Consider the following 26,136-nt stretch of genomic DNA (forward strand, 5'->3'; position numbering starts at 1 on the left):
TCTGAAAAAATGTAAATAACTGCAGCAAAATGTGATCAGTAAAAAAATAAATTTTACACATTTGATTGAACTATCGATTTTTTAAACAAAAAAAATAACAGAAAAAATGAACAAGAGTTCAAAGTTTCGCAAAATTTAGACAACAAATGGGAAGAGCACAGCTTTAAAGAATAAATGCTGATACAATGAATATGAAATCAATTGGCACATACAGATTAAGATAACTGACACAATTAGACAATTAACCAAAGGTCAGAACCCTAGATATACATATTCAAGGTGACCTTGGTAGGTGGACACTCGACACTTAACAAGTTTTACCACAATGACAGTTAGAAACACACAATGAACAAACAGATAATATGCAACATTAATGTACACTCATTCAGTATAGTGCAAATCTAAAGAAATTGCTAGCACAATGCATTATTACTTTACAACACTGTAAATCATAATAGTCTTAACTCTTAACTGCACCATGAAGCTCAAACTACCAAAGAAAATTTGCTGAATGTTTTTTATACATCATAGTCAAGAGTAATAAAAATGTATTTTTTAAACAACTTACGTACTAATACAGCAGCATTTTTTCTACTTTGGTGAATTTCATGGACTGTAACTGCCCTATACAACAGCAGCAGTCATATCATAACATTCTAAGAAAACAATCGTGTTCTTCACATGCTAATTAAAATAAAAGGTGCTTAATCGACAAAAACAGTTTCCTCATTCCGCAGTTTTGAGATGTTTAAATACAGTTGTCGCATTTCTCTAGTAGCTCAAAATTATGCAGCGTTTTTACGTTTCGCAATTAGTTTTTCCTCAAAAGAACCTGGAGGGGGATCAAGCTTGAAGAAAGAAAATGGTGTCATATTTTCCATAGCAAGAAAAAATTCTTCATAATCTCCACAGTATTCATCATTGCTAAAAATCTGCACAGGATAGGAACTGAATAAGTGGATGTAATTTATTTATCCTGAAGTGCCAACACAATGGCTGTCATTATAACACGGTGCTTTGTTTTATACAACACGTGCCCACTTACCATTTTTTTATTAGCATGGTGTATAAACGAAGCAAATAATGCACCTTGGGTGTTAAGGTTATTAAAGGACAATCCTGGCCTAAATATAGGGTCCCTTGGCATGCTATAGTGCGGGACCTTACGTATGTAGAATAGGAGATGAAGATTCGGGGTACATTTGGTATATTAAAAAAATCGTAAACAAATTTATATATATATTATATATACAATAATATATACATTATGTAAAAAGCAAATACCTGTGGAGGCAATATTTGAGCTCCATCTTTCGTTTTTTCCTTTGGCATGTTTTCTATCATTATATCCCTTGCAGATGTATTCATGGTGAGGTCAATGATTTCGGCATCGATATTATTCACCTCAATGAACTGAAGAACTTTGATCTGTTGATCTCTTATGTGTGTTTTGGTATAACAGGAGGTCGTATATACTACAATGCCCATTTTTAAGTATGTGCAAAAAAGCAAAACATAAAATCACCTGAAACACTACAAGTATAGACAGAAGATAATACATTTGATTGGTTTAACATTCTTAACCTTATTATATGACATTGACATAAACGGTTGTTTATGTTTTATAATGTTTACACAGCTGAGCCTGAGTGTTGTTTAGGTCATTTAGTTTAACAAGGAGCATTATCTATGAATCCATGCAATATACTTGCTTTCATTTTCGCTTATTATAAACAGTCAACTTAAAACTGACACAAACGGCCACAAACACGGCTCTCGAAATGACTTTGTGTTTTAAGAACTCATACCGATTTCCAAATGCAAGCCCAGCTGTGCTCTTTAGCTCCATCTCGTATCAAACGGTATTGCATAATAAAAAGCGTGAATATTGTCCCATGAAAGATTTTTATTAATCAGGTAGACAACGGCAAAAATGGTTGAAACTGAAATGAATATAATTTAAACTTGTTTAAAAAAAGTTAATCCGACAACCTACATTTCTTAATCTTCGAAGCAGAACTTTGTTTGTGTGAGCAAGTTAGATTTCAGCGTGCAACCAATGGCGTTATACGAGTAGTCGGAAATGTGCGTGGGATTCGTGTGGCGGTGTAGGTTGTGTATATTAACAGGCAGTGTGGGCTGTGTACATAAGTTGCATCCTTAGTATTGGTCTGGCTGTAAAAGTTACACGCAAGATGTCGCTAGTGTACTGTAACATTTATGAATAAATTGTGACATCTTCCGGTCAAGTCAGTTTAAAATAATGTACCTATCTTCATTCTTATACGCTATCATTTTGATTAACCGATAAAATGGGTAAATTATCATAATGGCTGTGTAATTTTAAGGCTGACTTGAAACTGGTTTTGTGATAGTAATCAGCGCGACGATGTTTGCCGTCTGTGCCACTTACGCGACGTTTTCCTAGGAATGTGTCAACAGGTTATGTTTTAGCACTTACCTTAGGCACGAGATCCTGTACACACTCAAAACAGTCGAGTGTCGCTGTGTTGCCAGTATGGCAGAAGTAGAGTGGGTAATAGCCACTTTACGCATAGTTTGTGATATGCACTCATCAGTCAAGTGCGCCCGAGATGCGCCTGACGTCTAAATCTAATTGCGCATAATTCTGTATCCTCTGGCGTGTGTCCGCTGGCCGTTAGTTAACATGGTAGCTTGTAGGCGGCAGTATTTAGCAGCGTCTTTTTACATCTACCGAGATAATGTTCACTAAAGCGCTATATGAATGGTTTGTGTACAGGGGTTACAGAAAGCGTGTAGTAAACTTCTCGTATTACTTTCAGGGCAGGCCAGAAAGACAATCGCTTTTTGTTTAGCCAGAGTTGAATTTCTAATTCAACATTTCAATGTTTTTAAGTCCTATGGTAAGTGGTCTTCCATGTTTTTACAGCCATACACGGCCGTTCCTAGCCATAGGCAGTGTAATTACATGTCAATAATTAGGCACGTTGATTTAATTTGCGCAGATGCTTAAGGAAGTCAGACCGCTGTAAAGCCCACCAACTCATGCGTAAGTTATTGAAGATTTTCGCGGCACACTAAGTGCTAGTTACAACTCGGAAGTATTTCTCTTGGGTCAAACTAGTAGACATTTTGGCAAGCATTGGCAAACTTATTAACGCACAACGGTTTGTATAATTGCACTTTTCAGTTGGCCAGAAATTACACGTAAATTTTTCATGTAATTACTGAACTGATTAAAACTACGAAGTGTGTTTGCGGTATACAGTACGTAATATCTGAGATACGTTATTATGTTTGCTTTGATGAATAGGCCAGTGTTTGCTTAGCTAATTGTCAAATTGTGTGATATTGGTATTTTGCGATGATGGTATCTTTGGAATTTAATCTTTTTGCTATATTATGTGGACACGCCACGAGTGCTTAGTTAAATAGACCACAAATTTATGTTTGTATACTGAATAAGTCTAACAAATATTTTGCTATAGAATATAAGCAACTTTCGATGGTTTTAATCGTCGAATGTGATATAAAAATCTTATTAAAAAAATGTTTTAAATTTCTTCATGTTGTTTATAGCCATTCGTCCAGCTAAAACTGTCCATTATCGTCAGAGATAGTTAGTTAATAGTTGTGTTGGTCCGGCATTACCATCTCATGTTAAACGACATGAATAATTGAAGCTCTCATCGACAAATTGAAGACATGTTACTTGTGCTATTTGACCACTTATATACTAATCATTAAATATAAAGCGAAATGGAGATTGTCAACTATGCAGAGTGCTTTGTGTGTTATATTAGGGTCTGCAACACATAATAGAGTAGCGCTTGTGTATCGTATGGCAAAATCTGGCTAAAGGACTCGGGTTTAGATCTTGAAGAGATTAATTTCACGCGGTTGAATTTGAACAACCTTTTGGCTACGTTCGGCACACTTTTAAAGTTTTATTTTACATACAAAGGCAACATGCGTATAAATTACTTGCGTTGGTAATACATGTAGCAAAATCAAGTGCATTATAATAAATCTTTATAAAAACAGCACGTGCAGATTATTATCTTTCGCTTTAGACGCAACGCGCTGGAGCAACATGGCCCAACATGACCGAATGTGAATAATTCAACACCCAACAGCGAACGCTAGTGCGTCGAAATGCTGTAAAGGTCGTTGTTGGGTAAATAAAGATGCTATACGTTGCCTAATTCGCCAATATTGTGTACGACGCAACACATTTTACTAGATAAGTGAATCAGTGTAAAATTAAAGAAGTAATGAAACCACTGATTTCGTTTTCTGTTCTGTTATTTCAGTTAAAAGCTCTGGGCCACAAACCGCTGTTCTGCTTGGTTAAGTTTTGTTTGTTGTTTTAACGTCTATGAACAGAAAAAAATCTTTGCTGCGAATCGTAATGGATTTTATCCACAAGACAAATTTGTTGAAGTTTTTTTTATTTAATTATACTGACATCTTTATAATGGTGTATACTGTATAGAAATAACACTTCCATAATTTTTAAACGCAATCGAAATTTTATTTTTCTACGCCTACATAATTAATTGGCGCACGAGAAACTGGTAAATGTATCTCATCTGATATAATCTATCTTAAAACCGCTGTAAAATCGAAAGTTGACCGCGAATGACCCGTGGAAGAAAATCGGATACAAGAAAACCTCGAAACCACCGCTCTGTCGAATCTGGTCGCCTTCACTTGAACTTCAAACGAGCCAAACGAAGCGTGTTCGTGTGCTTGGAAAGTTGTCAAATAAAAACATGAACTCGAGCCTGAAAATACTTAATTGACCATGACCTTAACAGGCAACAAGTTTGCGTAAAACATTTGCCATTTAAAGTTCTCTAATGACGGTATCGCATGACGTGTAAGTTATTTTGTACATAGGTAATTATGTATTACCTCACAGTTAAACTAAGTGTTTCAAGTCATATATTAAAAATTATACGGTAATCCTACATGCTATACGGGGAATATGACGAGTAGTGTAAAGGTTCAAATGTTATTCAGTATTAATCCCGATCCTGGCTTGTAATCGATGATAGTATGACGAATCCTGTAGCTGGACTTGCCTGCCAATCAATTAGGTCATGGCTATACGCAGCCTTGTTACTGAAGCTAGGTGTGAATCAATATTGCTGCGAATAACTTAGGGTGGTAGGGGAGTTACTTTCGATATTCGTTCGTTTGAATTACTAGAAAACCGAAGTGCAAGGTGTTAATCACGTTGAGGAGTGTGTATTCGTACGAGAACTAAAATGTTGTTGTTTTCGTTGCAAGATAAATATTCCTTAATAGAGCGTCTGCTGAATTAAATAGCTTGCATTAAGTTTGTATCGAATTGTACTCCAGTGTTGTATCGAAAGAATGTTGCTGAAAGACGCTCAATAACAATGAGCGAAACACAATAGCAAAGTCAAGGCGCTATTTAGGCTCAGATACTAAGACTGCTGGTGAACCATTTGTGCTTGTGCACTGTACGCCCCTTTTTGGCCAACGACGTTTCACGCACATTGGCTTTCAATGCAAGATCGTAAAACGACTCGGGGGTAGAGGAATTTTTACTCAAGGTGCGTCAGCCGTATAAATGCGAAGTTTCGAAATTGAAGTCTGGAAAACGCTGTATACTTTGTATTCTGTAAACACATCTGGGCCAGTCGTTTTATATAGAATTTGTGCATATAGCTTACGTATGCCTGCATATAGGTTTCAATTTCCATACGGCGAATCCTATTGTGATTGACGCAAATAAAAGTATTTGCTTTAATTTTAATTAGGTTTCAATTCTCCGTCGCACGTAATACACAGATGTAGAATTTAGTTCAGGGAAAAGGCTGGCGTTGCTGGAAAGCTTAAATTCAGTCACTGTTCTTGCTTGTAAAACAGCCATCGTATAAATGCGGGGTGTGTTGTCGCAGCTGTTTCTATTTACTTATACGACAGTTATAGTACCATGGCATTAATGCTTTGAACTACTCTTTCATGTAAACGTATTACTTTATCGAAAGCTCATCAGTATATATACATATACATATATATATATATATATAAATTTATTTATATGCAGATTTAATAAAAGATACACTAGAATCACATACTTTAAATGTACTTATTATACGTGAGAATTCACTGGAAAAGAATGGGGAAGTACACGCAATATTTAATTGGTCAACACTGTAGTTAAGTATACGGTCAACACTGGGCATTGTGTGAACAGCTATCGGAAGGTTAACCGATCATCGACCTATTAACTGCAGCAGTAAGATTTAATAGTAGTGACGGTAGGAATTCCGTCGTATCAAAGCAGATGTGTGTTGAGCATCTGGGTTCAATACACGACCGTGCGCATATTATAATAAGCTGACTGCGTTCTTCAAAGAGAAATATTGTTGAGAAAAAAATGTTATTCTAGTTTCTAGAATTAAATTTAAGTGCTATGTTTTATAGATTATATAATACTAGATAAATTGGTGTCTTTTTCATTTAAATTTATGCTAGGTGTAACGCATTGTATTAGAGAGGTTTGAGAACCATTATGGCAGTTTTTAACCAGAGTGGCAATCACAATGCCCACTTATGATGCAAGCAAGTATATTATCATCAAGTGTGAACTTCCATCGCTATCGTAGCAGTCCAGACCTAACCACTCGTCATTCCCATACGGATGCCTGCAACTATCATTGTGACGTTGCATATATATCTTTATTGTTTGCCGATACGGTCCAACGAATTCGTAAGACTTACCATACAAATCGTTAACTCGTTTCGCAAATATTTTAAGTCTATAGTTGACAAGTTTAGGTTGAGTGTGTATATAGTTTAGCCCAATTTTATGCACGTCGAATTTCTTTTCCTATCTTTAAGTGTAACTTTGTGTAAAAATTAGGACAATTTAGATACTCTTTTCTTATAAATATTTCATCGTTTATTAAGTTTGTTTATACCAATTCTATCTTTATTAAGCTTTGTTTGGAATTGTACGAAACGGCTACCAGCGGGCGGCCAATTACACGCTATCCGCTCTGGTGGCCCATGTATGAAAATCCCATCGAAGGAGCATTAATCGCACAGAAAGCGAGCGCCTTTTTAGACGCGCAGGGCGAATGTTCTTACAAGTCAGTCGTTCATGTAGCGCTAGCGGTAGGAGCTATCAGCTGTTTTAAGAAGGATGTTCCGTAACGGTGTGACATTTCTCTCAGTAAGCCGATAGTTGTAATGGCTATAAGTGTATCTCCGGTTAGAAAATGGGTATAAATTTGAAGTATTGTAAAAAATGTAAAAATTCGTAAATTTTATGTAATTAACTTGCGTTTGATTTTACAGCGGTGTTGTGTTATTAGTTGTGCATGTTACTGTAACAATTTGGCAAGTCACAAGGTCTGAACAGTTTAGGAAGACATGATTCAAGTTGATTTTTACGAATTATAGCAAGATCGATACCCAAGAATCTTTCAAAATATTTACAAATTTCAATACTCAATCCGAATACTTTTATTGGAGTCTTTAAAAATGCCATCAATAAAGGATCGGACCTGTTGTCTTACGTCTTCGGCTTTCCGAAGCCTGGAATTCCCGCTGATTATTCTTGCCAGCGCCCTTCTCGTTTTACCATCAAACGCGCAGCTGGGAAACGGAATGCCGATGTTACAACCAAGCCGAACATTATTCCCAAGTTTTGGTAGGCAAGAACCAGATACAATGTACAGAAGTCATGAAACCGAACTTCTCCAAGCCGATTGGTTACAAGAAAAAACTTGTCATTTTGTTGCCACGACAGGGAAACTTTTTAACCAATCAGTAACCCAGGAATTAAAGTCAATATATTCAAAAGATATAATGGATGGCGATACTGTAAAGGTAGGTCTTATCCATGTATAAAGAAATTGATTATTCACAGTGTCGGTTGACCGCTGTCGTCGATTTTAATACTTTACTACGCTATTAAACCCATTATGCTAATCTCTTTAATAATTGTGTCCAAACGAAATCGATTTTAAATTTTATAAATTTCGAAGAAAGTCTCTTTGCTTAGCCAAGTGCCCAATAAGCAAGAAACGCGATTCGTTGGTCTTTCTAAAGAGCGATTAAACCTTGTACCATAAGCTTAAACTTGCATTACCCGAAATTCGCATTAGCGGCGCTTGAAGAGTTCCAAGATTGATCGTTTTGTTGACATTAGTTGAACTCCCATATACTTTGTTTTGTGTCCAAGCCTAATATTGTTAAGCCTCACTAACTCTGAGAGAATGCGACTTTGGTCGATTTGAGGCAAAATCCTATTACTTTAAGACTAAGCCGATAGACCCGAGCGTTTGACTGAAATTGATTTTAAACGAAAAGGAAACATTTCACCGGAAATATGACGTCAGTAAATCGTAGTCTCATTTCGAATCTCCACCATAACCATCGTTATCACTGCATTATTAACGGGATATATCGGAAAATAATCATTTTCAGCTCCGGCCTAAATTGAGACTGAAATTACGCCTAGAAGGTAAACAAACAACAAATATATATTTACTCGCTAAAACGAATACTATGAAATACGCATATGGGTATTTCTATTACTTTTGATTCGTAACAGAATGTGTGCATGTTCTATATACTACGATCAACCCGGGACAGATAATCAGTAAGGCGACTTGTTAAATCGACTCTGTCGGTGGCACGAGTGCTTGCAGTTAAGCTCCCATGGGTATACAGCGTCGTACGATCAATTGTTGCAGCGAAACCCGACCTCTGCTAAAAGTGCGGCACGCTTGCCAATATATTTAATGCAAACACCGGCAATTCTACCTTCGTATACTGTGTCGAGAGACAATTTCTGCACTAGTTGAAACATTAACGTTTAGTCATGTGGGGTAAGATGGGATATCGTTGGCACCGAAATCCCATAATTCATATTTCCTAATAATTCCTGATCGTATTTAACAACGTTATCTTAGAGTCGTGAGACTACGGTTATATATTCTGTAAATATTCTTTGGTTACAACCAAATATGACGATGAAAAAGAATATGTCTCATCTTACTCCAACCTACAATATAGTAATGTGGGGGAAGACGGGACACCTTTAGTACATAATACCTAAATATTTTTATCGTCTTTTAAACAATTAACACCAGTCTATGGGAGTTGTGAGAACACGGTTTTATAATTCTTCGAATGTTCTTTGTTCACTACCAAATTGGACGAGAAAATGGAAAGAAAAAGTGTCCCCATCTTTCCCCACCTTACCATATATATTTGTTTGGCAGTAGCACAGCATATGGTGCAATATCTCCCAAACTCTAGCACACAAAACGTGTTTAAGCTTTATTAAACACCTGTCACATGCACCATTGTTCAATGATATACAGGCTCATTTAATAAGCCTGGTTCTCTGCGTGAATGTACGATCGTGCAGCCGTTAAATCTGTTTAAATCTTAGCCAACGTTCCCCAACGTTCCCCAACGTTATACTGTTCAATATGACATTTAAATATTTACATGTATAGCGCTCGACGGGTGGTGTTACTGTGACCTATTGTCGTGGTTGAATGTAATTTCTTTTGAGTCATTTCTATATACTGTCTGGATGAGTTGTACTTCCTGTTTCGGACTGACAGTCATTTCATCAATTCCCTAAAGACGGTACGAACTTTTCAGCGTAAATTTGCGTGGGATTCGAAAACCATAGTGACGTAATTTAGCCTGTTGCGTCATAATTGAATATTCAAAGCCAAATATTCCATTATGACAAATCCAAAAATAGCAAAGTGTTTTTGGGCCGACCAAATTGTAGGTTTTGTACGACCAATATCTACATTGGCTTGTTTTCAGTCTTTAGTTAATAAGAAACGAACCAGACACGAGTCCTAGCAGGAAGTTTGACTTTTGCAAGTTAAACTTTAACTGGATTGTGACCTGTAAATTACTGGTGACTAAAAAACGATTAGCATTTTTACCGACCCGCACGGGGCGGGTCTCAATATAGAAATGGGCCATGTGTACCGTGAGTAAACTGGCCGTTTTATTGCGTTGTACATTCGCCGTCTTGTTTCAATATTAGCATCATAGCATCAACTTCTTTTAGGTGGGTATGTACGCTTCAGAACGTTGAATAACATACTTTGTATGGTAATTGTGTTTCGTACTTAAACATCTCAATTAGCTTCAAGGGTCTAAGAATTTTGTTTTGTACACTCCCCGCACTTATACAAGCATAAATCAATACCGGGCTGCTGTTTTCGTTGCCCGGGAATTCTGAAGCAACGGAAACCACGTAATAAGGAACAATCTAACTATTAACCGTCGTCGTACTTCTGTAAGCCTGCGGCCGTTATTATCCTGACAATTCTACCGCGTACAGACAAAAACAGTCCAATCGTGCTTGTTTAGAAAAGTGGCCAATTTCGCGAATTACAAACGTTTGAGAGATTTTGCCGAAAGCACTGCTATGTTGTCGCAACATCAACGGTGTCAAATTTAGCTGAATGTAACATATAGGCATACCTACAGAGCGTAGCCTCGCCAAACGCCAAACTTTACAAGTGTCGCATTAGGATATCGTGTTACATAAATACTTCTCTCCCGCTTAAATTATTTAAATCCAAATACAATGTATATTTAAAACATAGCACAGCAAACTCAGTACCCGACTGTATTATATTAATTGCCATTACTGAGATAAAAAGCATATATTTGGGCGTATATGTGGACAAAAGAACATATGAAGACGTCCCGTCGACGGCGTATTGGAGGTCTGTCATATACGCTTTGTAAAGCTTTGTCGTCTTAAACCAGATTTATTCCTTTGTTTGTCGAGTGGCGGATGATCAGAGAATTTGAGGGGTTAATGTAACATCGTGCGTGTGCTCTGTAATCGAGGATTGGTTTGGTCTTTGATTTAAGGATTATTAAACCGATAAGCCGAGATGTTATTGAAACTGTTAATGAGTTTTAATGAATGTTTATTTAATGGAAAAATTGGCCACGGAACTGAAAGAGTTTCTATTTCGTCACCGGCATTGTTCAATAGGGCGCAAACTTTATACTTCCGTGGGACAAAACGTAATTGCTTTGATGTTTTTCTGGTACAAGGCCACTAGTGAGTCACGCTCTCGCATCTCATGTTTGCGGCTCGGTCCAGCATTGTGACGTCACAGTGTATAATTTTCTTTACCTTTGTAATCAAATTTAGGCCTTTTTGTTTTGGACTTGGTATTTCTGTTAATAATACGACCCGTAGTTGAACGCAACATTTTAAAAATTCAAATTCAAATTTTAATATTAATTTAAATATATAGTGCTGTGCGTTGGAACGAATACCTTTAGCACCTAAACCTCGTACACTAATCGTGTTTTAAACAATTAACAATAGTCTTGGGAGTCGTAAGAAGAAGTTTGTATAAGTTTGTAAATATACTTTGTTTACTACCAAATGGACCAAAAAAGGAGAATGAAAATATGTCCCATCTTACCCCACCCAAGTGTGGTTTACGGTCCAATAGTTATTGTCTCATCAGTTTAAGAGTTACAGTAGCTATACGCGAGGCTAAAAGTTCACGGTGAGCGAACTTGGTGTCACTGCCAATTATAACTTGACCTTTTCGTTACTGGCTGTAAAAAGCGCCGCATATGATTAGAGAATTTATGAGTTTGTTTTGTGTGTTGGAATATGCTGACGCTTTGATTCGATCAAGCTTGTATGGTGCTCTGGGTTAAAATGGAAAAAAACCCTAGCACCTAAATCTCATATTTCTTGGTCGTGTTTAAAACTATTAACAACGCTCTTTTAATGTCATTAGGATACGCTATATCAATCTGTCTATACCTAATGAGAGAAGAGAAAAGAACATGTCCCATCGTACACCACCCTACTTAAATATGGGTAGACCAATGAATTTAACAATGTAGTGCCTTTGTCACATATCTGGGTAATTATATCGCATATGTTGCCTTATAAAATATGCGCATATTCATTATACTCTCGGGTGTCCTTACACAATGACGTTATGTTCGGTCGTGCGTGGCGAACTTCTCCCTAACTATATGTTACGGATAATGTTTCAGTATTTCGGAATGGTGTCATGTGGACGCGATGGGTAAACGACAAAGGCCAGGTAGAAAGCAACGAGGCGATAAACAACTGTCATTGCTCGCTAATAGCCACGTTTAGACGACTGTTACCGGTAAATGTGTTTCGGATGACTTTCTGCTCGCACTTGAGCACAAATATTTATGTACAGTCTCAAATGGATACATAAAACTATAAAGAAACCGACTTTTCCCTACGGAAAACAGACGGAACCGTAAGCTTATACGTTTTCGATAAACAAACCTCTGTTTGACGTTTGTGTTTTTGTTCATAAATAAAGCATATTCACGATAACTTAAAATGACACACAACTATGCCTATATTTGTGTTCTTTAAGTCCTTTTTTTTCGTGCCATTGTTATAATTGACGAAGCTATTGTTACGTTAACAAGCCCCGTTTACGTCACAGTCCATCGCTTGGTCAACGCGCGGAGCAATTGTCGGGCAGTTCTTTGACAATGTTAAAAAAAACATCGTCAAAGTGCTTTATGTTATTAAAGCTCGGGCACATATTGATGCCTTCCTTTTTCAAACGTACAATGATAATATTTTAACAACTCACGCATTAAAGCTTAATTTGTGTTGTGTTCCGAAAGGTAATGATGAATAATTGAAAATAAAATCGTGGGTTTGGTTATACCCGGTTATGCCTATCGCGAAATCTCACAATTGTTGTTTCTATTCAAGGCAGAATGCTCCTTTTAAAATGACATCATCTAACAATTTGGTTAAACAACCATCGCATTTTGTATTTGAATGCATTTAAACAGTGCTGGGAATTTATGCCACAATCTTCGCCCTTGTTTTTTAAGCGCTTCAAAGAATCGTAATTATGACGTGACAGAACTCTGCAACTCGTTCTACTTAACGCCTATTACATGCACCGTCTGTTGCATCGATTGCGAATCTTTCGCGTTGCCGAATCATCTAAAACCGATGATCGGTTGCCGAATCGACTTCGCATCAACGAAAACGAAGGTCAATGATTACCAAGATTCAATTGTGCTATTGATTCTTTGGAAGAGTATTACGTTTTCCAATTAGCGGGACTGCCACGCAATCTGCCTCCCATTTCATGTCGCGGATATGGTCTATGACGTCACAAAGCATGCCAATATCTCCTTTCATGTGACCATCACTATCGATATTTTCATGTTCGCAAAATTAATTTTACGTTTTTAAATTATAGCTTTTAATGCAAAAGTTAAATGAAATGTAGTATTTAAAATAAACATAGTAGTGGGGGTAAAATGGGATATGTTTTTATTTCTTTTCTCGTCCCATTCGGTAAAAAAAATAATGTTTGCAGAAATAAATAAATGCATACTTACTACTTTCAAAGAGCGTCTCTCATTGTTCAAAACGCGATCAAGAAATAAGATTTATGTGCTAACGGTATCCCATCTTACCCCACAGTACTATATTTTAAAAACACTTGCATTATGCCAATAATACAAAACTGAATACCATGCACGGATTATTTTATACGATGAGTTTATCCTAATTTCCTTACGTTACATCCCATGAGAAATCCACTCGATATTTAATATCCAACAAATATTGATGATTACCGTCGCATATTGATTAATTAACGGCGTTCTCGTAATCTTTAAATCCACGCAATAACGTTTCAAAAAACTTGTCAAAAGTTGTAAAAACCCATGTTCTTATAGTGTCAATCACCAAATTAAAAGTTAGAATTGTTTTAACAACTGTATAAGTTGTAAAATGTTTGTTGAAATAAGTTACTAAACATGCGATAGAGGTATTTGTGAGTCTGAATTAATAGTGGGCGTTGTTTAGACTAGAGCGCGCAGTGCCGTCTAATAAGACCGTAGTTTCGAACGTAATTTGTTGTCTGGTCTCATGGTGTAACGGTTAGCACTCAGGACTCTGAATCCTGCGATCCGAGTTCAAATCTCGGTGAGACCTATGAAATTTTTTGTTTTTCGAACGTCTTTTTGAATAATTTTTTTTTATTTTGAGACAAATCTATTTAATCTATGCTGATTTTTTCGTTTTGTTTTACAGGTGTACGTACCGGACGAACATATTAGCGATTGGATTTACTTTACCGAATCCAGCAATTCACTTGTGGGCGTTCCGTTGTTACGTCATACCGACCTTCTTCACAACGTCATCATCAGTTTGCAACGTCACGGTGACGTCATATACACCCTCCCATGTGTGATTGAGGTCACAATAGGAAGTAGCGGAAATAGAAAACAAAACGTCGATTCGTCACTCGAAACATCCGTTCTCCAGTGCGCCCCTAGCGAACCGATTGTTACAATCGCCGTGACGCTAGATGTCAACCAGGAGCAACTGGATCCTCACAAACGAGTTGAGTTGATACAAAAGTTTGCAAAATATCTCATCCCATCTCTCAATCCTTCGGCCATTACGTTGAGTTTTCAAGACACAGGCAGACACCATGCATTTCTCTCAGGCCATGGCAACGTAGCAGTTACCCCGCTTGTGACAGGCACAACACTTTCTTGGCCTATTGCTTGTGGCTCGGACTCGGCCGAACTATCTGGCCTTGATGACATTGAAGAATCTTCACGTAACGGCAGTCTTGCTCACGTACTTGGTTATGACGTTATTCAGTGGCGAGCTGAAAACAGAAAGCCACTTGTAACTCTTCATCCAACAAATGAAAGAAGATTTAAAAGGTAAAATAATTTATTTGAATGAGTTTCAAATCCGTAGACATTAGTTTGAATATCAACAACGTTTTCAAATCGAGTTCTTGAATAATTTGGTGCTAATGAAAGTCTTACCTACCCATAATTAAACCTGTAAAATATGGCCTCAAATGTAAAGATTTTTCACTGATTCCAACAATTTAATGCAATATAATATCTCTCTCTCTCTATGTTTAGTACTGTGGGGTAAGATGGGACACCCTTGGCACATAATATTCAAATATCCTGATCATGTTTTAAACAATTAACAACGGTCTATGGGAGTCATAAGGATACAGTTTATTATTTTTTTAAATGTTTTTATTTACCACCAACTGGTTCTAGATATAAAATGAAAATGTGACCCATCTTCCCCTACCCTACTGTGTATATATATCAATATATACATAAAAAAAATTTTACTAACATTAAACTCTGTTTGTTTTTGAAAACAGACGAACTGATCGTGAGAAGTATCGATCCCCAGTTCCACAATATCCCCCAGCAACAGCTCTATATCCTAAAAATGCTCTTGATCTTGCTCCGTATGATCAAGTGGCAGATGAACCACAACCAAAAGAGAATTACTGGGCTGCAGGTCTTCGTGGGCGGAAAAGAATCCCTTTATCAGAGATCAAAGCATCTCCTGTTATTGGATTTCCTCCTGCAACTAGACTACCCAACCCTGATTCCTTGGCGCGAAAATTTCCAGTTCCACCTAGCACCCCTGTTATCATACCCCCTTTAAATTCCCCCCCTGAAAAAAATGCTGGGGTTGAGGACTTGCGTGTTCAAGGGTCAACATATTTTGAGTATGCTATACCAATCGATGCATTCAGTGATCGAGAAAGTGGAGACACAAGGTCTTTGTCTCTTTCACTGATAGATCTTTTTTCATATGATCCTCTGGATGGTGGTGAAGACAGTGATGGAACAAACACATGGCTACTAATGGATCAACAAAGCCAAATCATATATGGAGTCCCACCTAGACCGACGCCTTCAGGAGTAAGCCTTCTATGATATTGTTTGGGTAGGCTTATACCCAAACTCCAGACTGCAGTTATTTATAGGGTATCTTGTATGGCATAGTGGTAGGCCTACTATTGAGTGTTGGCCAATTCTTGCCTAAATCCCAGGTCCTTAACGAACCCATGTAGAATAGAATGGCCGAACTCTGTCTTTAACGCCAGGTCCCATGCATGCCTTGTTATATGAACTCACACTTATAGAACATGTGTATATAGAAAGCTATACTAAATTTTGTTATTATTTTGTCTGTGGGAAACATGTTATATTACAAATGTTGAAGAAAAAGCCTATTATTATTTACGTCCCAATTTAATATTAAAATGTTCATCATATTTTTAATGTAGAAACCACCATCTTTCATTATTGTGGCTGCGGACAATGTGGGAAAAACAACGACAGACACTTTCGCAGTTCATCTTGTAGCTCGACCAAGGCCAACCAACCACAGGTTTACGATGGTATTTTCGAACCACAATACAGAAAGAAAAAGCACCTCCCTTGCAAGTGCATTTGCTCGATGCCTTTCTTTTGCTCTTGGTTCTCGCTGGGAAGCAATAGCAGCCCCTGGTCATTATACCATCCTTAAAATCACTAAAAACAATGAACAACTCACAGTCAGTTGGTTTGATAACTCATTGGGATCAAAAACCCGCTGTGATCGAACAGGAATAGAGAGAACTTGGTCAAAAATGGTGTCAAATCAACTTAACCCATCGTTAGAAATCCAACGTTCAAGGCCAAAGTCAAGTTTTGCTAAAAAGTTTTTACCAGAATTTACTCTTCGTTCTGTGAAGCTTACATCTATTGGACCATGCTTGGCATTGCCAGAAACAACCACACAAAGCACCACTGAGTCAACCACACCACCTACCATCCCCCCACCACCACCTTCACCACCAAAAACTAAATCAACAACAAGAAAACCAACAACAACAACAAGAATGCCATCACCACCTCCCATCACAATGATGCCCAAACTTACAACAACAACAACAATTCGGACGTCTAAACAACCAGTTGATTCAACAACCAAAACAACAACAACAACATTATTACACCAACCAGAATCTTTTCTTCCAACAACAATAAAATCAACAACAACATCTAAACGATTCCCAGTGGTACCTCAGGTCGTTGACCCTGACTTTACCTTTGAGATATCATGCCACATTGGGGTTATCTGCGAGCAGGACATCCCAGATACTCTGTATTCCTCTCAGATCAGCCAAGGTGATCTTCGGTATAGGTTAGTGCCTTGGGGTGATGGCACACCACAATGGGTAGCTGTTGACACCAATAAAAATACAATAGTTGCTTTGCCAACACTGACTGATATAAGAACACTAGACCAGTTTAAAAGTGGTGAAGTCACATGGAAAGGGGGTCTGGTAGCAATTGATCAATCTGGTCGTCCGTCAGACAGAGTTCCAGTTAACATTAAGATCACCATACCTTCAGCTACAACACTTGATGAAAATCTTGCTGTCACTCATCTGTTTGTGATGAAAATCACCAATTATCAACTGGAGGTTTGTAAAAATAAAGTCTTAATATTGGTTTGTGTACAGTAGGGTTCTTGGCCGATTCTTGCCTGTCTGTCAGATCTACTGGCATGCCAGGGCTTGAGACCACAATCTTACTTTAATGCTTTTATATTTTAAATTAAGAAAATGTGTTGTTTTAATAATGCTATTTTACTCCCCAGAATTTTACTGCAGTGGAATCTGGTCGATTACTTGATGCTCTCAGCAAGTTGTATAGAAATCCAAATACAGACATGTTGTACGTTCATCCACTACAATCAGGCTCCGTCATGTTTTCATGGCACAACACCTCCCTAACCNNNNAAGGCCACTGCCCTTACATAGAAATAGCAAAGCTNNGATCGGAACTATTTGACAGCGGCAAATTAAAGACAAGTGTTCAGAATAAGTATGTTAAGTTTTGTTTGTTTTTTTTAGAATAAATATGCTAATACTTTGCCTTTTTTCTTATTTTTGACAGTGTTCGATTAAATGTAATGTTTTTTGTATCAATTTCAATACTGAACATACACATGTGCATTACTGGGTAATGCTTTTATTTATGTTTCACTTATTATCTTTTTATCATCTAACCATAAACTTTACCACAGATTGCTAGCAGCCGGTTTTAACATTGGTTCCCTAAAGTTGGAAAGAAAAAATGCTTGTCTAAATGTTAAGGAAGCTGGAATTCCTCCTGCCAGTACAACCAAAGCAACTACCACAACAGCAAATCCTGCAGATGGTGGTGACTCTTTACAAACTGCTGGCGGAGACGGCGTTACCAGCATTGTGATTATAGCGGTGGTGTTAGTTTGCCTGCTTGTATTAGTTGCTATACTTGTAATAAAGTTCAGGTTAAGCAACAAAGCAAAGCAGAAGAGGAAAGAAAAGAAGAGACTTCAATCTGCAGCTGCAACGGCTGCTATAATACCACCTAGTTCACCTTACCACCTTGATGATAAAAAGAACCACAATGGTTCGAATGCAGACACACGACTACTGTTTAAACCGGGGACCCCGATCGTATTCGAGGGTGAGGAAGAAAATGGGGTCCATGGGAATTCCCCTCTTTTGCATAGACAAACAAGTACTTTTACCCACTCAGCACCCAACACATCTCCAGTCACTAATGGGGGTCAGGGAGTAATAACTGAATCTACGCCATTAACACCAAGCAAAGGGGTGGACCAGTCGCGCCCCCCACCACCACCTTATGTGCGAAAATAAACCCAATTCCTTTCGCAGCCACAATGCTTCACAATTTACCCATTCACTGTACCTGTATCTAATCTCGCACCTTTGTTGATGAATTTTAATTTTTCATAGGTTATAATTTATGCCACAACGAATCATGGCCACGCAAGAGTTTCTTTTCACGCCGCTTCAACTTCATTATCGTGGCCACTGATGCCAAAACTTGGCAATTAAAACATGTTTAAACTAAAAGGGCAAACAAACTGCATAAAGAAGGTGTCATTTTTACAAAAGATGTTCTGTTGTTTTAGCACCTAATCCCATATTAAATATTCTATCCACATTTTCTTTCTAAAGTTATGTATTCGTTCTACCATTGGTTCGGTACATTTGACTTGCCTTTAAAATATCCTTTGCGGCCAGTTATTAATTTGTTTTTTTTCATTTTTTTCGGCCAAGTTGTCGCAATTATATTACCCATGTTATAAATAAACACGTACTTTCTCTTGCATCGTAGTTCCGCTTATATCAGTATAAAATGAGAGCTGAATAGGCACACGACGCTCATATAGGGCATAGACTGTTGGTAATTGTTTAAAACACGATCATAGTAATATGTGCTAAAGATTTCCTGTCACCCCCCACCCTGCTATATATGAAGTAAAATTGAACTGTGGGGTAAGATGGTACACCTTTAGCACATTATATCCAAATGTCCTTATCGTGTTTTAAACAATTAACAACGATCTATGTGAGTCGTGGGGAAACGGTTTTATAATTTTTTTAATCTTCCTTGTTTACCACCAAATATGACTAATAGTAAGAATAAAAAGGTGTCCCATCTTTCCCCACCATTCTGTACCCTTTTTCGTCGAATAGTTGTTTTAGTTTACTTCTGTAAATATATATTACATTTAATATCTAGTATCCTTAGACTATGAATAAATAAATGTAACTTCTTTATTTTTGGGTGGCGGGGCAACTACAGTCGATGGGACATGGGTTATGTTTCATACACCCCATGTTCGCCTACGAGTTACCACGTATGTAACTTTGCAAAGGATTGCTTTAATTTGAATGTTTTTATTTCTTAAATCTTCGACTAACAATTAGGCAACCCATGAAGTGGGGCAATTGCGTTAAGTGTCTTGCTCAAGAATTCATGCACATTACAGCGTCGAGCCTTGAATCCGCAACCTTTTGGCCAGAGGCAGGCACGTTAATAAACACTACTGTGCTACTACAGCACCGCTGTCAAAAAGCCACAGCGCTCAGTGACCATATCTAATCTCTATATCATTAATATGCGCTTGAATAAAGAAACGTAATTTAACTCTACGCTTGACATTTACTTCGCAAACGAAATCTGCATAAATTATTTTTTCTCGGTAGGTGGCAGGCGAGCTGCGCGTAGTTACCCTTGTTTAATTTGATTGTGATGCCATGAAGTGCTATTGATTGGTTAAGAGCCAGACAATGAATCAGCTGATCAGAAGCCCGAAACCAATTCCTGCAAATTAGTAGCAAACTTCAAGGGTATACCGGTAGCTCGAACATTTATGCTAATTTTATAATTAACTTTATTATAAATGTATATGAGTAATACGTTGTAAATGTAACGATAAATGCTTCTGAGTTAAAACTGAGATGAAATATAATTTAAAAATATGAGCACTAACGAAATCCAGTATGCGAAGTCTTCAAATTTAATGAACATCTGCAGCTAAATATATAACAGTTGGTCTATAGGAAATGTGTAGTTTTAAAACAAAGAGAAAGGCATAAATGCTTGTGTTATATAACTTATTTTGAATGTGTTACACTTTATAACTTTTAGTTGCATGACCTGCCCTAATTACTTTTATTGCACTGCTTTCAGATAACTATACTTGTATGCCTAAAATGGGCGTAATCCGCGGTCCAAGTCATTTTTTTCTCACATATCGGTGCTAGTGAGTCTTCCCCCCCCCCCCTTATTTGCTAACCCCTAACCACTAATTCCTAACCCCTATAACCACTAACTACTAACACCTATAACCACTAACCCCTTAACCATCAACAACTAACCCCCTAACCTAGGGGTTAGTGGTTAGTGGTTAGCAAATAAGGTGGGGGGGAGTTTCTTCACTAGCACCTAGCAAGTGCAACTGAACTGTCTTTTTGTCAAAAATAAGGCCTGAAATACCCATATTTAAAATATTTTAATATATCACACATCCAGTTTTTTACTAGTCAAGAAAATAAATGTTAAAAATGTAGTTGGACCCCCATTTAAATTCCCTAATATGCCCCTCAGTATGGGGCAACTGTTACCCAAATTCCAGGTTGCATAGAATTCCTTTCAATAGGACCTCACACAAATTAAATCGCATTTGGCTGGATTTTAAATCGCTGTGTTTTGAATTAATTTTCAATGTCAGTACTTTTATAAATGGCTTTGTTTGTGCTTAACAGAAAGCTGTGTTTTATGTCATGTAAATTTGCTTACTCAAGTCACTAAAACAATCACTATGGCAACTGGGGGGGTTTCGGGATCTCAGAGACAGATTTTTACGAAAGAAAAATCGGAAACAAGAAAAGCAAAATGTAAGTTTGAATACTTAAAAATAAATGCAAATAGTCCAGTAGAACAGCCAGCAGCGATATTTATGCACCTGAAGGAGTAATTACGCCATAATAATAAATATATATAAATGTATATACTATAAATATATATATATATATATACTGCGTATTACATAAAATAGGATCAAATTGTATAATTAAAAAGACGAAATTTTAAAAGAGAAAAATTGTTATGCGCTTATGATTTTGGTTGCCTAAAACTGTACATGGCAAAATTTTGACCTTATTTATTTGTTCACATAAGTATCCTAGTGCTACATAACAAATAGTTACAAAAGTGAGTCACCATTTAAATTTGTGTCATGAACCACAATCAGTTACCTTCTATGTTATAGGTCTTGTTTAGTTCAAAAATTGATCAATGCTTCAGTTAGTAGTTACCATTTAAAAGGTTAAAAGAACTGCTTTGCTATAGCATTATTGTTTATGATTTCTTAAACGTCTATTTGAATTATGCTTGTTGCTTACATCATCAGTGTCATACTACACATACCAGGAATTGCATGTTATTGATGTTTCAATATTAGGTGTCTCTTTATCAATGTTACCATATTAGGTGTCTGTAAGTTAACACACTGTGGCTTTAAAATTTGAACTCAATTTTTTAGGTTCACCAGAAACATTAAACGAAATTTTCAACGTTGTGTTTCCTTCTAAAAAGGAAAACATGAGCCCAGAAAGGTAAAATAAAGTATCCATATATGTGTATATAAGTTGGCATAGAGTATGATAGTGGTCAACAGACTCAACACATTATGTTTTACGTTAAAACAGACAAGCAAACAGGATATACAGTATCCCATTGACATATAGGTACTAAACCACTGGTCAATCTCTTTTTACTGCTAGATTATTGCGAATGTTCCAGTTTATATATATGCTTATCTATATCACTGTTATTTGTTTTCCCCAAAAATCTACAAAACCTGCCTTGTTTTAAAAAGGATAAATATATTATAATGAACAATTTATTCACAACGGCTCATTTTTTTTATGACTTTATCTGTGATAGTCAAGTCGTATTAAATTTTTAAAAATCTACTTCGTGATTTAACTTTTAATAATTAACATTAATCTAAATAGAAGCAGAAGTCAAATCAGTTTTATGAATTTGGAAAATCACGTCAGTCGTGTACTTTCTACACAAGGTGGAGCTGCAGGTATTTGTGTTCAGACCTCTATATTTGTTTCATAGAAAACATAAGAAATGTTCCTGATAAACATAGAAACATAAAAAAATATAATATTTAAAAACACATAAAACTTACAAATACATAAAACAGAAGGTAGAAACCTTAGACTACATCATAGAAAACATAAACGATTAATTTAGTGAGTTTTTGGTAAATGATGTTATAAAACCAATTGCATTGAGCTATATAAGTTTTATATAATAAATTTGTTTGTTAGGAATATATTTTTATCTTGCTATATTTTTTATCTAAGGATCATATCTAAAGATTTTTGTTATTATTTTTTTCCTTTGCTATATTTGTATCCAAGGATCACGAATGAACGCACCAAGTTCATCCCATCATAAACCTGCTTATATGAAAGTCTTTAAACAAAAGTTTGTCCACACACCATCTGCTGCTGAAGGTAAATATCAACTAAAAATGATTTTTAAATATGTGCACAGATTCTGTGTACTTAAGTATATATACAGATTTTTAATGACAAAATATTTTGTAATTCCAAACAATAAGTTTGACTTGTTTGATGTCCCTGTGATTACGGTAGCACAGTTTAAAAAAATAGAAAATAACCAAAAACAGGATTGATGTAGTGACAAAATGACGGTCAATAAAACAAGCCTGGTAAAAAATACTTGTGTTAAATTAAACAAGACAATTGTATTTCATTGTGTTGCTTTTGCTATCAGGCAAAAGAAAATATATAAATTGGGTTGTCTGGTTTAAAAAACCAGTTATATTATACAAGACTCCTATTTATATAATTATAATAATACTTTAGGCTTTAATATGTTTACATATTTAGTAAAAGAAATTTAAACAAATAGACATTTCTTCTACTAATTTTCTTTCTTATATTTAGTGCAAAAAAATCTCACAAAAATTTGTTTACTCTAATGTTTTTTCAACATTTTATTTGTTTTTTAAAATTTTTAGCATCCACAAGTTCAGTTGATGGAAGATTGGGCTTGACGTGTGATGTTGGTTTACAAAGTCACCCCCTTGATACTGTACCTGGTGATAATCTTGCTGTTATAGGGAACACCAACTTTCAATCTGTCAAAGCTTCACATTGTGTTTATAAAGGTGACACCCTAGAATATTTTCCTAAGACTAGAATTTGGTGTTGGGGGTTAAGGAGACTTCGGTTTTTTTCTTATTAGTTTTATAAATTTTTAGTTTAAATTTCTTACCAAGTTTATAAATAATAAATATTACTTAATTTCAAAATTTAGCAGCATATAACATAGTGTTATAACATAGTGTATTTCAAACACTTCTGATGTATTTATGTTTATAAAACAGTATATATATATGTATATATACCGGGTCTATTGGATGTAATGTGGCTTATTTAGTATTTAATAAGACTAGGGTGTGTAACATTAAGACTTTTTAATAGAGCCAGAATTGGTAGTAGCAGTAGTCCCAGCAATAAGCAAAAGACCCCTAATATTTCATAATCATATTGATTCATATGTTACATAATATATCTGTACATGATGTAGCTTTATATAAAATCAATAACTGTTTGGGAATGTAAAACAGCTTGTGTATATGACAGGACGAATAATCCAAATCCCCATTGGAAAATTTGAATGTATAGCATTAGCATATAACCTCCATTCGGTATGGTATTACGTGTATACTAAGGAATGGCGGCCGAACTGAAGTACATGCTTCTATGCTGTCAATGCTTTTTAACATTGGTTTATAATGTTGCAACTTGCAACCTTCTGGGTGTTGTTTTGGTGTTACATGATTTTTTGTTTTAATAAATACATCAATAAATTAATACCTAAATAAATAAATATTTTTCAAAAGACTTCAAAACATGGTTGAAGCTCAAAAAGTACAGTCCAGAGCGTTTTAATTAAATGATGAAATGTGATGTAGTTAAATTCCTCTCTTTTTATTCTGAATAATTTTTCGTTCAATAAATACAACAACTTTAACAAACATTGTTACTAAATAGTAAATATCTATGGCACTCGTGTATCGAAAATCCATTAAACATTTCTAAATGTGCTGCAAAGAGAAAATTCCAAGAACTATTGCCGTAAGAAGTTTATAGACTGATATATTTACAATTAGAAATAACAAATGACACATTGATGTATTTCAATTTACTAAAAGTATAAATAGTTGTGAACCTTTTACTAATAAATCACCATTTTAACCTACAGGAAAATGGATTTATGAAGTTCTCCTTGGAACTGCCGGTCTTATGCAGGTAAAATAATAAAAGCATTACTGTAAGGTGGTGAAAAGTTGCTCATTTTATTCTTCTTACAAAATGAACATAAACATAATATAACAAAAGCCATAAAGCAGTTGTGTTATTTTTAATATAGGATTTGCTTTGCCACATTAAAACTTGTTAGAACTAGTTCAAAACTAACAAAAATTAATGTTTGGTGGTAAAAATTCTCCTTTTAACCTTCCTACAAAATAAACATGACTTCACAAAATTCATAAAGCAGTTGTGTTTTTAAGTACAGGATTTGCTGTGACAATATTCTTGCATCTATTATTCATGAGCTTGTCAGCAATGTTTCTTGCTATTTATATGATTGAAATACCCAAACATATAACAAGTCTATATTGACCTACATAACTCTAAATTGCCCCAATAACGTAAAGCCATAATTTATTTATGCGGTGAATTTAAGTCTTGTTAGTTTGAAATTATAAGCTGTTTTTATTGCTTTATCTAATTGCTTCTTTTGTGTCATTTAATGTTTATGTTTTTATTTACAGTAGAATTCTTAGTATTTATTTAGATTAACTGGACTTTACATGAAGTACTTAGTAATTAACAAGCTGAGGCAGGCAATTATATTTGTCAATTCCTTGGTGGCGACCCCTTTTTGATTCATTTGTTTAGTAATTTTAGTTCTTAACTAGTGGTTCGCAAAGCCTTTTTGTTTGACTATTTGCTTACAAACAGTTATTTAAATTGTAGTTTCTGAAATTAGGTTGTTGCAGTTTTGCTATTAAATTATGTTTCATTTTTAGCAGCGTTGTAAAAAGGTCAAGACTGCTATAAATTCTTCAATGTTTTTATTTGTAAACTTTTATAATTGCTTCTAATGTTCCAGTTATAAAAAATATCAGTTACCTCGTATTCCAAGTTTTCCACATCAGACTATCTCAACAATATCTAAATATTTTTATTAATATTTTCTTTTTATCTATCAGGTTGCATGCTGTACGTTGCAATGTAAGTTTTCAAGGGAAGAAGGGATTGGAGATACAAAGGAATCTTATGCTTTTGATGGGTATAGGAAAGCTAAGTGGAACGCAAGAATCAGCAACAAAATACGGCAAGGTGAATTTTTTTTTAGACAACAATTTAATATATATATAATATAATGGGGTTGGGGGAAGATGGGGTGCATTTAGCACATAATATCCAAGTATCCTGATCGTGTTTTAAACAATTAACAACGGTCTATGAGAGTCGTGAGGATACAGTTTTATAATTCTTTGAATGTTCTTTGTTTACTACCAAATGGAACGAGCAAATAGAATGAAAATGTGTCTTATCTACCCCCACCTTACTATATATATTATACATAATTATAAATAATAGTTCAGAACACCATTTCTCAATTGGCTAGAAGTATATCATATGTTGTGTACTAGAGGCCATAAGAATACCTCTACTCATGGTCGTTTAGTCATGCCTAGTTTGAATTGGTAAATAAGATAACAAACAAAAACTTGGCAAACCAAACCCTAATTCATTGTTAAAGGGGACCGTAAGTATTGAGTCTACATAAGAGCCTATAAAGAAAAAA

The 26,136-nt window shown here is 35.8% G+C and overlaps 2 protein-coding genes and 1 non-coding gene across 3 annotated transcripts in view; 2 read left to right on the forward strand and 1 right to left on the reverse strand.

Annotated features, from left to right (window-relative positions):
- The window catches only part of LOC100180077 (dystroglycan), a 22,407-nt gene extending 3,378 nt beyond the window's left edge, over window positions 1-19,029 (forward strand). The window contains exons 2-7 of the mRNA XM_002121967.4: window positions 7,321-7,854; window positions 14,108-14,751; window positions 15,219-15,771; window positions 16,140-17,324; window positions 17,501-17,727; window positions 17,930-19,029. Coding sequence (XP_002122003.1) covers window positions 7,507-7,854; window positions 14,108-14,751; window positions 15,219-15,771; window positions 16,140-17,324; window positions 17,501-17,727; window positions 17,930-18,548 — 3,576 coding nt within the window. The 5' untranslated portion in view covers window positions 7,321-7,506 and the 3' untranslated portion in view covers window positions 18,549-19,029. The remainder of the gene's footprint in view (window positions 1-7,320; window positions 7,855-14,107; window positions 14,752-15,218; window positions 15,772-16,139; window positions 17,325-17,500; window positions 17,728-17,929) is intronic.
- Window positions 89-1,530, reverse strand: LOC100184789 (SH3 domain-binding glutamic acid-rich-like protein 2). The gene is made up of 2 exons (XM_018812032.2): window positions 1,285-1,530; window positions 89-932 (listed from the first exon to the last, which is right to left on the reverse strand). The coding sequence occupies exons 1-2, from the start codon at window positions 1,486-1,488 to the stop codon at window positions 786-788; spliced, it is 351 nt and encodes a 116-aa protein (XP_018667577.1). The 5' UTR covers window positions 1,489-1,530; the 3' UTR covers window positions 89-785.
- trnaq-cug lies at window positions 13,937-14,008 on the forward strand. The gene has a single exon. It is a non-coding gene; the product is annotated as a tRNA-Gln (tRNA).
- Window positions 19,030-26,136: the final 7,107 nt, after the last annotated feature.

Source organism: Ciona intestinalis, chromosome 5 (assembly GCF_000224145.3).
Source record: "Ciona intestinalis chromosome 5, KH, whole genome shotgun sequence".
NCBI classification, from domain to species: Eukaryota; Metazoa; Chordata; class Ascidiacea; order Phlebobranchia; family Cionidae; genus Ciona; species Ciona intestinalis.

Coding starts and splice junctions, on each gene's coding strand:
- LOC100184789 (XM_018812032.2), bottom strand. CDS start 1,488: ATGGGCATTGTAGTATATACGACCTCCTGTTATACCAAAACACACATA. Junction 933..1,284: donor CTCAAATATTGCCTCCACAG/GTATTTGCTTTT, acceptor TATCCTGTGCAG/ATTTTTAGCAATGATGAATA.